Raw genomic sequence first — 14,002 nt, 5'->3', positions numbered from 1 at the left:
GAGAGCCCCCACTCTCCAGGCTTTCTGCAAACGATGCAAAACTGAATTATTCAAAAAGGCTTTTGACTCATATGGGAGGGCCGTATTGTAGGGATGGGGTCTCAGATGCTTCGCTAATGAGTTAGGGACTATAGACTTCATCACTATATTGTCTTACATATTATCTGTTGCTTTGAATACTCCTATGTACTACGTGTGCTTTAAGTTGTTTAATGTCAGTCCTAGAAGTGATTATGTTCTGTTTCAGTACTTTATTTTACTTGTATTGGATTCTTGCTAATGCTATATCTTTTTAAACTTGTATCTATTTACCCTATGGTATTATTTATGGAAATGTCCTTGATACTGTATGGAAATGTACTTGATACGGATTGTACTAATCTCATACTGTGTAATCCGCCTTGAGTCGCAGTGAGAAAGGCGGACTATAAATGACATAAATAAAATAAAACAAATAAAGTAATACTGAAAGTCAAGAGTAGGTGATATGTTAAACCCTGACAGATGCAAAGGTAATATGTCTCAAAATATATTAAAATCAGAAATGTGAGACTGTGACTTTTTGCTCTGATCGCTACAAACATATTAAAAATCAATGAAATCCAGAACTTTGGAGGAAAGTTGGCAACCATATGCATCTCTGCTCCAGAAAACCAACACTGAGTGTTCCATTAAGCAATATGCAAGAATTTGGCTTGAACTGAAGTTGGATGTACAACATTATAATAACAACAACAATTACAACAACATTTGATTTATATACCGTCCTTCTAGACAACTCAATGACACACTCAGAGCTGTTTACAAAGTATATTATTATTATCCTCACGACAATTACCCTGTGAGGGGAGTGGGGCTGAGAGAGGTCTGACTGACCCAAGGTCACCCAGCTGGCTTCAAGTGGAGGAGTGGGGAGTCGGGGACTCAAACCTGGTTCTCCAGATTAGAGTCCTTCCGCTCTTAACCACTACACAAAACTGGCTCTCCATAGGGAGAAATTATAGTGAAAGAGGAATAAAGTTTCTTCCTTCTCTTGTTAAATGTCTTGAATATCTTAAACAGGATCACTATATTATTACTACTTCATAGACAATAAATCCCAAAATTACACTACCTTCTTCATCCACAGATATGTTACGAATTATAACAGGACTGGAGTATGCTGGCAGAATCAGTGGTATATTTGATGGCACGGCATAGCCACAAGGCACAGGGACAGAATATCCTCCTGACAGACTAGGGCTTATACTTCCATCTTGAGGACTTGGCTCTGGTGACAATGATGGCTCCTTTTCTTGCATTGGTGAAATGGTTATGACAGAATAGGGGTTTACCCTTGGTAGAGCCCCCTCTGAATTGGCTTCAGTTCTCTGCGTTTTCTCAGTTCCTTCTACATTTTCTACAGACCCTTTAATGTTGAAGACAGAAGGTTTAATTTTATTTCAGAATTGTAGTCAAAATTATATGACCAATGCAGTCCATTGAAGTAAATGGGTTTAGAGAAGTATAAAGTTGTTCAGGACTGCACTGTGAATTATTTAATATTGTTTCTACTGTTGACAGTACAACTAAGCATTGCAATCTACTGGTTAAAAATACATTTCTATCATAAAAGTTGTAGGACATCTCAACTGAAACATCAACCATATTAAAACTATTAAATCATGCATTCCTTCATGAGACGTTGTCAATCAGAATATTTGGTTCTTATGTTCCCACCCATCTATCCATCTAAGGGATTCCCTTTCCAATTAACAAACCATAAGCATTACCTAGGGGAGGGAAGACAGTGTGGTAGAGCCCAATCTGGTCTCAACTCAGAAGCTAAGCAGCGTCAGTATTTGGATAGGCGACCACCAAGGAAGACTATACAGAGGAAGGCGATGGCAAACCACCTCTGCTTTTTACTTGCCGTGAAAGTCCCTTGTTGGGGTTGCCATCACTTGGTTGCTATTTGATGGCACACGAGCATTTTAATATGCATTAAATGCATACAAAATATGCTGCTGAAAATGGTGAGCTCCCATAATGAAAACTACTAAAAACCTTATCACACATTCCAAATGTATTATTCTGTTGTCTTAATTGTTAATACTATCTAACACTTGTGCTTCTGATCATCACACTATGAGTTTCTCCACTGGTGACAAAGAACATAAGAAGAGTCCTGCTAGATCAACCAGTGGTTTGTTCATTCCAGCATCCTGCCTCAAACAGTGGCTGATCAGTTACTATTGAGAGGCAACATCAGAGCATAGAGGCCATGGCCTTCACCTGATATTGCCTTCTAGAACTGGTATTCAAAGGGTTTTTTTTACTCTGAACATGGAGGTTCCCTTTAGTCACTATGGCTAGTAGCCACTGATGGATCTCTCCAATTTGTTCAATGCCCTTTTAAAGCTATCTATGCTTGTAGCTATGCTATGCTTGTAGCTACAACCTTGCTGAGTAAAGAAAAGCTTCCTTTTGACCATCTTGAATCTCTTGCCCATTAACTTCATCAGGTGCCCCCGAGTTTTTGTATCCCCAATGAACTGGAGGAGAAAAAGGTCTCATCATCCACTCTCTCTGCCCTCTGCCTAATTTTAGAAACATCCATCATGTCCTTTCTCAGTTGTCCTTTTTCTAACTGAAAGGTCCTAGCCTCTTCAGTCCTAGATTCATATAAATGACAACGTAGGGGAGATGCTCACAATGTGATAGGTTCTGACTCATCTGTTGACATGAATTAAACAATAGAGCTGTCAGGGAGTACACTATTATGTAGTACAATTACACTTAAAGGCATTTTATACACAAGAGAATTCAAAGGCAACATGGGGATTCCTTGTCAATTTATTTTTTGATCATAAGCTGAACTCTGTACAAATGTTCACTGCAGAAAGAAATGAACACAAGAAAGAGGGTTGAGCCTACTCCTCCAATGGTGTTCTAATCTATGGTGTGATTTGCACAAGCTTCCACGTAAACAGTACCTTGAAAAAATGCAAGTCATAGCAAGCCACAACAAACTCACCACTTTGTTCTTATACATACACATTTGTCTATCCAAAATGAACACTTGCACAGGGTTCCAGAACATTCATTTTGAAAGGAGATACGTTCATAAAGAAATAATGCTTTCACAGATAAATCTACCTGTAGAATTCATCTCTTCATGATCTGTGTTATTCCGAGAACCAGAAATAGGTGGCAGAATAGTTTGTCTGTCCGCTTCAGGTATTTCATCTCCACTGTCAAAATCAAACTGTTCTCCTTCTTCCTCCTCTTCATTGGTAGCACTGGCTGTTAATGCATCTTCTAAAACTGAACATAATGTTTATTTTTTTAAAAATCACCAATAAGGCTGTAATTAACTGGAGAACTGACCCATTTTTACAGCATACACTCCAATATTAGGGCTAAACTTGCAGGTTAGCGTAACTAAGCATGCTTTGCAAATCTAAGGTTCCAACAGCTGGGCATAGAAAGAACTCTTTCCATCAGAATAGTTCTCCTAGCCAATCAGAGCAGGTGAACTGATCCTTCTGTTCTCTGACACAGGTTTGCAGAATAAGCATATTCTGCTTTCTGTGTACATATATCCCATGTAGGTCCATCTCTATCATAATGGACCACCATATTGTCTGGGCATCTCCCAAATTCTTTTTTAAACCCTTTACTAGATGCATATACAACTTCCTGAAGGTTTTCCAATAAAAGCCCTAAATAAAATTATCTTAGATTTCAAAAAGGGAATCCAGGCACATTTTTGCAACCAAGATTATTTAACATTTTCCAGGTAAAATTAGGTAGAGGCAAATCAGTATAGATTTTAGTACATTCTCTGAATTGTTAAAAAAAAAAGTATCACCTTTTCAACCAGTTAAGGCATGCACTGCATATTCCTTAGGCGAAAGCTCAGGCATCTCTAGACTATTCCCATTGTCAGAGCAGTAAGCATTCTCTCAAGGTATTCTGTTTCTCACCAAGCTGAGCCAGCACTTTTACTACTGACATGATAGTTACACCTTTCATACATTATTAATGCAGAGAAGGAAGTTTGATTTTTTTTACACCCTTAAGAAATAAAAGAATATTTATTGTTAAGGCATCGTGTGCATTCTTTCAGAATCACAGAATTCAGTGTCTCTTAATATAATTTGCTATTATATAATGCTACATCCACTGGGGGCCAAAAGAAAACGTTGTGGAACTAAAATACTAATAAGCTGAATAAACCAGCTACAAAAGGCAACCACAATAAAAAGTGTACCTACATCTGCTGTAAATATAGCAGGTATTGTCCCTTAACCCTCAATGGGAGATACATCTTGAACTGCAGTTACCTGTGCACAGTACAAAAATACAAAATACCACCATATGCCAAAGCAAAATAACCAATTTCTGATTGGAGCTGATTTTTAAGTTTAAGTTTCATTTTGAGCATGAATTTTTAATTCCATAGCAGTAAAATAAAAAGAATACTCACAATTAATATACCCAGGATAGTCAATGGACTGTTTACAAGGTACCTAAATCATTACCTGTGAGACTCTCAGACTGGAGTAAAATATCAGTTATGCCTCCATATTGTTATAGCTTTCCAAAACTGACCTAGTTACTGTTTTATGGACATTGATGCTTACTTCCAAATGATGCTCTTTAATGTTAGTTTCACCCCTAAATTACCACTGTAATATTCCTCTAGTATTCTTTCAGTTTTGGCCCGCAGCCAGTCTTGCAATATTGATCATCCCTTAAGCATAGATCTGACAGAAGATTTCCTCACGTGGACAGATTTCCATGGTGCACGACTTTCCTGCCGACCCCTTTCCTCTGCAGTCCCCAAAGCCACATACACTCAGAATCCAAAGAATTTGTGGAAAATATGCTTTTATTCACCTCCTAGGTTTTCCTTTGAGAACAGGAAAATCCAGGAGGGGAATGATTACTGTAGTGCAATAATGTGTGCAGCCAGCCTTAGAGCTCACACATTGTCCAACTATATAGTTTCTGTTTCCTTCCCTGTTGAAGGCCCTGCATAACAGTGTTTTCTGTCACCTGTGTAGTTCCTTTTAGCTGTAGATCTTTTCAATGTGGAGCTCTACCCCTGTTGTACAAACTGCCACAATGCACTTTGCCCATTATATTAGATGTCATGTCAACAAAGAGGATACATTTAGAAGTGGAAAGAACATGGAGATGCTTGCAGTTGATGGTAGCTCTTCCTAAAGTCGTCTGTCATTAACATACTACTGTCTTCCTGACCTACGGTTCAAAGCATTGTTACACAATTGTATGAATTGTGAGGGCTCTGAAACATCTGTAATCTGGACTAGGCCTTATGAACACTCTTCCATCACAGCCAATCTTTCTCTAATAAGAACATGCAGTGTTTGTACCTTTTAAGCACTGAGTTTCCTTCAGAGTAATAACATCTGTTAAAAATGTTTCTCCTTCGAATTATTTAAACCTTAGATAAATGTTACTAAATTAAGTTTTATCACATTTTCATATACACCCAAGAAATAAATCACCTGTTAAGAAGGGGGAGAAGCACACACACACAAACACAAACTGACATACTTTTTATTGATCTGTCCAGGCTTTCCCAATATGCATCTGATGATTCGCACCATGGCCCTAGTTTCAGCTCTTTACTACAAAAATTGAGCTACAGAAATTGACAAACATGACTAAATTAATATGAATCTATTAATACCTGGGGGGTTGATTTATTCTGGTAAACTTTTCCATGAGAACCCCATGAGGCCCCAGACAATGATTCTCTGATTCCCCCCTCCCAACAGTGTACAAAAAAACCCAAACCACCGCATGCCCAATGGCATTTGATTCTTCCAGTCTCAATCCCTTGGCTATCCTGCTAGGAACAGAAATTGAAGTGTGCCAGGGGAAAGTATTAATTGTTCACATTGTCATCAGTCCCAAGATTATGCTTTTACAACATACTTGACAGCAATGAGATGTAATAGCTAGACACCAACAGTTTAGTGGCAAGTTGCAGCCTATGTTTATCTGAAACATGTTACAACACTATGAACAGCACAAGTGTGAAGGCAATAAGATGGTTTCACCTAGGTTCTTTACATGCATATATCAACAGGCAATGAAAGATACGTAAAAGGTATGATCCTACTTTAAATAGGACAGCAATCCTTTTGGATATAAGTACACCATGTAAAACCTGAACATTTAAAAATGCTGCAGTAGGAAGTACCCACACTATGGCATGCCCTGACGCAGGAGGTCCATCAAGACTACAGGGCCGTTGTCACACGGGCCCTTATTTTGTAAGTTTTGCACTAGAAATCGTTTCTTCTGTTACCGTTATTAGAACGGATTCTCCCATCTTTTGATGACTGCTTGCGCTTCCAGTCAGTCACATTAAAAGGGAAAAGTGCAATTCGACAGTCAGTCAAAGTGCCTCTGGAAACGGGGCCCTAAAAATCCTGCCCCCCTTTAAAAAAAAAATTGCATATTTGCGCTATATCGCTCTTCTATTATACTAATGTTGTGCTGAGACAACCCAAAAGCCAACCGTGATAGGTAGCAGAGGTTTCCCGTCCATGGCAGAATATTGCTATAGCACTATAGCACTATAAAGCTGAGGTTTTTTTTAAAAAAAAATACTTTGAGGCTTAATTGCAGGTCGTGTTGGGGCTTGTGGGAGTGTAGGGCAGGAGAATCAGTGTTAGGTGAGACAGATGATCGGGGAGAGTGAGTGTTTTGGTGTTGCAAAGCGTTCATAGTCGATCCAGGGCATTCACATGGAAGCGGATAAAGACGACATAAAGAGTCACAAAGCGTGAATTGAGGAGAATGGCGAAATCGCAAGAGAGCCAGAATAAGGTGAGCATTCAGCGGGAGATGGTGCTAAATTTATGACCGTGTGACGACGGCCCAGGTCTTTGAAACATTTCCACCCTGTATTTTTAACTAGTAACTTCCTAAAGCAATTTACAAAGCCCCAGAACTCAGATACAATTTCTGTAAAACAAGAAATAAAGAAAAGAAAGATAATCAATAAACATTAGAAAACAAAATAGTCACAGTAAGACCAGCAGTCAGTAATAAAATACCAAGCTACAACAGCAATAAATGTGTTAAAAATTGCAATAGGAATTGTAATAGCCTTAGGGCACTCTTTGGGAAATATATCAGGATTCTGGGAGCAGGTATGTTGAACACCTGAAGTTCTTCTTCAAAGCTAGCTCTGAGAGTGTTAATGGGGAAAGTATCCTGTTAAGCTAGGGTTCCCAGGCCTGGCAACTGGTAGGAATTCTGGGGGCAGGAACATGGAAGTGTGCAATATCAGCTACACTGCTATGTCATTTTCACATTTTACCTGGAAGTGACTAAGCAACATCAGTGACAAGGATTTTTTTTCTCTTGGCAGTGGGCAATGGAGCCTACCAGCCAGAAACCTCTCACCCTAGTGAGGTCCAGCAAGCTGATACTGAGCATATGAGGCTCAACAGCGTCTTCATAGCTCCAAAGAAACTCATTAAAGCACCATGTGCTAAAATGGGAGGGACAATGTCCACTCACGATGAGCCAAAGCCTTGTAACTGCACATCAGAGCACTTAATCACCTGCATCCAGTTGTTCATTTAGAACCATGCTGAAAGACTTTCTAGTAGACTAGCTTGTTTGCATGGCATAAGAAACTCAGCTATCCAACATCACATTTTAGCTTTGCCAGATTTAACCTTAAAGACAGTTCTAGAAGCAGCTTGATTAGAGCAGAAATTAGCATCTGTAGTGAGATAAGAATCCTGGGTCTCCATTCAACTATGTCTCTATTCAATTCACTGTACCTTTAAATCCTTACTTCCTTTGCTATACCTCTCCCATCTAATCAAGCTGCCCTGTACCTTTGCATCCAGATACTCTTCCTTGCTACACCTCTCCTGGCTGAGATATAAAGGTTCAGGGAACTCCATTTCTAAGCATAACTGAAGAAGGGAGCTGACTCTCAAAAGCTTATACCCTGAAAATCTTGTTAGTGTCGAAGGTGCCACTGGACTCAAATCCTGCTGTTCTACTGCATAACACCTGCCTAAAACTAAATTTCTCTGGAATGCTAGACAGATTAAGGGCCCATTCAAAGTCTATAGCTATATTTATGGCAGAATCCAGATCTCACTTAAATCAGTGACAGAACAGATTTACTTAGCCAGATTTATTTAAATGGATACGGATCACAATCAATAATTGCTTTGCTGTCATCAGAGAATGAATCTACAGCTGTCCTCATTCACTGCCTGTTTTTTCATTAAGAGATTAAAAGGAAATTGAAAGACCAAGACTACAAATGACAGCAAGATAGAAGTGTTCTGTTGCACAGAAAAAAATTTCTTGCTCTTCTTCTTGCTGAGCATGTGCTGTTTTGGCTGTACAAGCATTTTAGGGTTTAATCCAGAGTATTTCAATGTTTAAAAAATTAAGATTTTAAAGTCAAGCACCAGAAAAGACCTCTGTATTCAGAGCACACGTGCAGTAGAATCGGTATTTTAATGTTCAAAATCTCAGTGAGAACAGAAATTCTACCTGAAATTCTGTAATTGCTTTCACAACATATCTACTTTTATTGCTTAATCTTTTGGATTATTTCATTTATAAAGTATAATCACATTGTGAGGAAGAATTGCTAACTCTGGCTTGGGAAATTCCTGGAGAAATAGGGCAATGTTTGGGCAGCAAGCTCAGTGTAGATGTGATGCCACAGAGTTTGCCATATGAAGTTTACATTTTCCCCAGGGAACTGGTCTCTATAGTCTGGAGACCAGTTGTAATGCTGACCAATTGTAATCCTGAGAAAACTGCAGGTCCCACCTGGAGGTTGGTAACAATACTGTGATGCATTAATATGGTTTGTACCAGGTTCCTCGTACTTTTGGGGACTGTGGGTACCTTTGAAATTCTAACAATGGGTGGTGGGCACAATTATAAAATGGCTGCCACAAGAGGTCATGCATAACTATAATAGTAACTCAACATTTCAGATAGCTCTGTTTAACAAGATTCCTTTTAAATGAACATTTTTTTAAAAAATATTTTCTTGCATACAAACAGCTTATCTTTGGTTATGCAGTGCATATTCATATGCTGTGCTGGCCGCTGCTGCCAAAGCAATTTCTTAAAGCCTGCACAGCCAATAAGATCTTCAACAGCCAATCAGTAACCCTTTGGGACATCGTGCCCTGCCCACTTTCTAAGACACTTGGCGGGCACCAGGAACGGTGTCAGCAGGTGCCATGTTGGGGAGCCATGTCTATACCAAGCACAATTAATAAGGATTAATTTTGAAAGAAGAAAAGCTTTCAAGAAGTTTGGCCATTTGGATCCATGAGACTTTACCCACATATAGTACTGCCTTGGTTTTAGTTCTATGTTCAGCTAGCTGCTCGTTAGTAGTACTGTACCGTTTATGATTAATTCAAACTAAATCATTTTCTATTACTGATAGCAATACTTCTTTCAGTTTCTTTGACCAAAGTATCTCTGCTTATATTTTCTGGAATTTCCTGGTGAGGTTCAGTGTGAACATTTCACTTGGCAAATGCTACCGCTTATCATCATGCCTACCTTTGAGATCACAGTTTATATGTATCCTATATTTATACTGCTGCTAATGTATTAATTCTAAATTTTAAACCTATTAACGACAAGATGTAAAGGCCATCTGTAATGAGTTTAAATAAATGTGTGTATGTGTTTTTAAATGCTTGGTGTGGTATAGATGAAGAGTGGGGGTAAAAGAGAGGGATGAGTGAGTGAGATGATTGGTTGATGACTGAGAGTGTGGGTGGAGTGAAAGCAGTTTTAGACTGAGAGTGGGGGGAAAAGATTCAGTCAGAGCAAGAGAGGCAAGCTGTGTGCAGCCTTAGCATGTTTAAACATTTCTGAAAAAAATATTGAGTCTGGTACTAGCAGACAAGCTGTGTGCAGCCTGAGTAATTTTAAGCAGTTCTGAGAGAAATATTTAGTCAGGGCAAAAGAGGCAAGCTGTGTGCAGCCTGAGAGTGTTCATATATTTTTGAGAAAAAGGCAACCTGTGTAGAAGCCTGAACTGTGTGTGTCTGTGAGACTATATATTTATTCTATTTTGAAGCAGGCAAACCGTGTGTGCGCCTGAGAGAGAAAGTCTATGTGTATCTGAGTGAGAGGCTGATATCTGAAGTAGGCAAACTGTGTGTGAAGCCTGAGAGAAGATCAGTGTCTATGAAAGGAAACTTTAAGAACCAATAACACTCTTTGAAACCATCAAGCTTAAGAAATAATATGAAACCAATACTCTTCGTATAAAAATAAAAGTTTACTTTGTTTTTTTTATATCCCAGGATAGGAATGGGACATATCCTATATCCAGGGGTCATTTCCTAGAAAAAGAACTGCAGGAACTAATTGGCATGACTCATTAGCATATTCATTCGCATATGCCACACACCCTGACATCACCAGAAGTGTGTCAGAAGGCAACGTCCACCCTTCAGGCCCATTTCCCCCAAAATATCCAGGTATTTCCTTAAAGCAGAATGAACTCAAAGCAGCTTACTCTCCTCTGGAGAGTCAGCCCACGCATGCACGCATGCACTCACTCTCACAAGTCACAAATGAAAATAAGGCAGCAGAATGAATTCAAAGCAGCTTACCCTCCTTTGGAGTCGAGCCCCTGGGCTTGCACTCACCCACTCATTTTCTCTCTCTCTCTCACTCACAAGTCACAAATGAAAATAAAGCTGCAGAGCAGAATGAATTCAAAGCAGCTTACGTTCCTTTGAAGCCCAGCCCCACTCGGCTTGCACTCACTCACTCACTCACTCACTCACTCACTCACTCACTCACTCACTCACTCTCTCTCTCTCTCTCTCTCTCCCCCCCCCCCTCTCTCATGAGTCACAAATGAAAATAAAGCTGCAGAGCAGAATGAATTCAAAGCAGCTTACATTCATTTGGAGCCCAGCCCCACTCGGCTTGCACTCACTCTGCTGCCTGCTGCTAAAGACAAGGACTGCCAGGAGGAAAAGGAATCACGTGGGTGGGGCCAAAACCCACGTGACCTCTTTTCAGATCTACCGGAACGCCGTTCCGGCGCATTCCGCCTGCGCATGAGGTGCAATTAACAGGTTATGTTACTTAACTTCATGTCGTAAAAAGCTTCAACTGCCTATTTTCACTCATTAAACCCCTATGAAAGGGACAAGACATGTTTCTCCTGTCCAGCTGGCAACATTGCCAGTTTGCTAATCTGGGCTCCACCAAAAACCAGGCCTTCTTTTGTGCATCTCTATTGAATAGTCAGCCTGAGAGGATTAATTTTTGTTAATTACTGATTAGTGAGTATGGTGGTATTTTTTTTAGAATGGAATTTGGGGGGTGGTATTTAGTTTTTAGTGGGCTCAGTAGATTGGATTTTTTTACATTCATTTTTAATGTGTGTGTAGTTTGTTTGAATTGTTTAAGTAATCACAGTTCTTAGTTGCCTTAAGCCCTTCAGAGAGATGCAAGGCATTAAAAAAAATAAAAATAAACAATGTGCTTTCATGCCATACAGTCTCTCTTTCCTGTTGTAAAGAATGTGTTTTTAAATATAATATCCATGATTTACTTTAACAGATTTGTTTTCCTTGTTATTTATAAGAAGTAACAGAATCTCTGTCTTTCTATTTCAAACAGAAGTTCAGACACCAAACAAGCAACTAACAGCTTCCCAAACAAGAGACTATTGATAATTACAATTCAGATGCTGTTCTCATTCATCTCTAATCTTGGCTCCAGTTTTACCATCCTTTTTAACAGTCTGCAAGCTCAAATGGGCATTTCTGACAAACAAATGCTGCGAAAGCAAAGATGAACTCTCTTGACTGTTGGGGTTCAGTTTAGGCAATATTCTTATATACAGTTTCAAAGCTGGCTTATTCATACAGAAGTCCTACTTCTAAAGGATATGAAGTAATTGACAAAGCAGTTTGTAACTTACCAGTATAACCAACATCAAGTGTACATTTTAGGTTTAATGAGCTGTTTAATACTTCACAATCACAACAGTCCCTAGGATTGTTATTAAAAGTAAATTCTATACATAATGAAGGTTACACAGCAGTTCCAGTTCTACCTTTTTGTGCCAAGTTTTATAAATGTAAAATATATACTTTATACTTAGATGTGTACAACAAGCTTGCTCCCTCCCTACCCATACCAACAGAGCTCCTTGTATAGCACTCCTATGCTGTGCAAAGGATTTTACAACATTGGTAGAACAATATCACTTCTGGCCCAGTACAGGAATTTAAATTAAGCTTGGCTCTTTGGTAGCAGGACCACATAACTCTGCCCATACAAATATGTTTGTAATTGAGGTCCAAAAGATTTTCTAGAGAATTCTGCACAGATCATTCTGATATTTAACAACTGGAAATCTATCAGAAATGAAGCATCATCTATAAAAGCTACTGCCAATGAATGAAATCACTGGGTAGACTCTCATCACATGTTCATTTTAACTGATATTCCAAAGCTCCTCTTATATCTAAATACAAGGAAATAGATATCTAAATACAAAGAAATACAGAAAACCTTTAAGAGACCTCATTTGTAACGATGGAGTGGGACGTCATCAATATGCAGATGACACCCAACTCTATCTCGCTATCCAGGTCCCCACAGGATACAGTAGAAATCTTAGCTCATTGCCTGACAGCCATGGTGAAATGGCTGAAAAATAACAAATTGAAATTGAACCCAGAGAAGATTGAAGTGATACTTGTTGGGAAGGCAGAGATCTCGAAAGACATTGTATTCCCCGCTTTCGATGGAGTTCGTCTGACCCTTGCAGACTCCGTTAAGAGCCTAGGGGTTATACTGGATCCAGCGCTACCACTAGAAAAACAAGTTAAGGCAGCTGCAAAAAATGCTTACTACAATCTCACTCTAGCCTGAAAGATAGCTTCTTAACTCAACACGGCCAACCTGGACACCTGAATCCATGCTATGGTAACATCAAAACTTGACTATTGTAATGCACTATAAATTGGTCTCCCATCTAAGTTAACTTAAAAAAGGTAAAGGTAGTCCTCTGTGTATATGACGAAGAGAGCTGTGGCTCTCGAAAGCTTATGCTACAATAAAGTTGGTTAGTCTTAAAGGTGCTACTGGACTCTTTGCTATTGTGCAAGCACAGAGTCATTACTGACCCATGGGGGGATGTCGCATCCTGACACTTTCTTGGCAGTCTTTTGTTATGGGGTGGTTTGCCATTACCTTCCCCAGTCATCTACACTTTACCCCCAGGAAACTCATTCTACCGACCTCGGAAGGATGGAAGGCTAAACTAGGCTGAACTAAGTTAACTAGGAGGCTCCAAGTGGTGCAAAATTCTGCAGCTCAACAGTTAGCAGAGCAAGCAGGAGCATGAGCATCACTCCCATCCTCGGTATGAGGCAGGTGCAGGGGCTCCCCCATAGGCCTCAGAAAGGGGTCACTGGAAGTAGAGTTGCTTCACTCCCTTCCCTTGGCTCCCCAGTGGCAGATGCTCCCCTGACAATAGGGACAAACTTCCACTTGCTCTCCTCCCCGGCCTGGGTTTGGAGCCCTCCTGTTATCCCTCCCCAGCTAATACCAACCCCAACCCCCTATCCCCGTGCCCGCCCCCAAAATTAATCCCACCACCTTGGCCAGGTAAAGCCACACCCTTGTGCCCCACCCTGTCTCTGGGCACCTATGAGCTCCCGTGTCCATCACTCCCCTTTCCACCCTATCCCAGCCCTTGAGGGCTGGCCTACCCAGGTGGGCTGGATCCTTGCCCTAATGCTGGGGCAGGCCTTTGCTTGGCTCGTCTGGGGGGCAGGATCCTTGGTGAGTGGCTGGGCACCTGGCTGTCCTCCTGGCCGAGCCATTCTGCACCCGCGCCAGCATCTTGCGAGCGGCCCTGGCCCTTCCCTTTGCAGCTGCCCTTCCCTTTGCAGCCGCCGTGGCCGCTGCAGCGTCCCTGGCATAG

At 40.3% G+C, this 14,002-nt stretch overlaps 1 protein-coding gene across 1 annotated transcript in view; it reads right to left on the bottom strand.

The window, feature by feature from the left end:
• ARHGEF10 (Rho guanine nucleotide exchange factor 10) overlaps positions 1-14,002 on the bottom strand; it is a 140,664-nt gene that overhangs the window by 112,481 nt on the left and 14,181 nt on the right. Inside the window, exons 4-5 of the mRNA XM_054976987.1 lie at positions 3,139-3,306; positions 1,115-1,408 (exon numbers count right to left, since the gene is read on the bottom strand). Coding sequence (XP_054832962.1) covers positions 1,115-1,408; positions 3,139-3,306 — 462 coding nt within the window. The remainder of the gene's footprint in view (positions 1-1,114; positions 1,409-3,138; positions 3,307-14,002) is intronic.

Source organism: Eublepharis macularius, chromosome 1 (assembly GCF_028583425.1).
Source record: "Eublepharis macularius isolate TG4126 chromosome 1, MPM_Emac_v1.0, whole genome shotgun sequence".
NCBI classification, from domain to species: Eukaryota; Metazoa; Chordata; class Lepidosauria; order Squamata; family Eublepharidae; genus Eublepharis; species Eublepharis macularius.
Note: the sequence above shows the minus strand (reverse complement) of the source record. Positions and strands in the feature narration are given on the sequence as shown.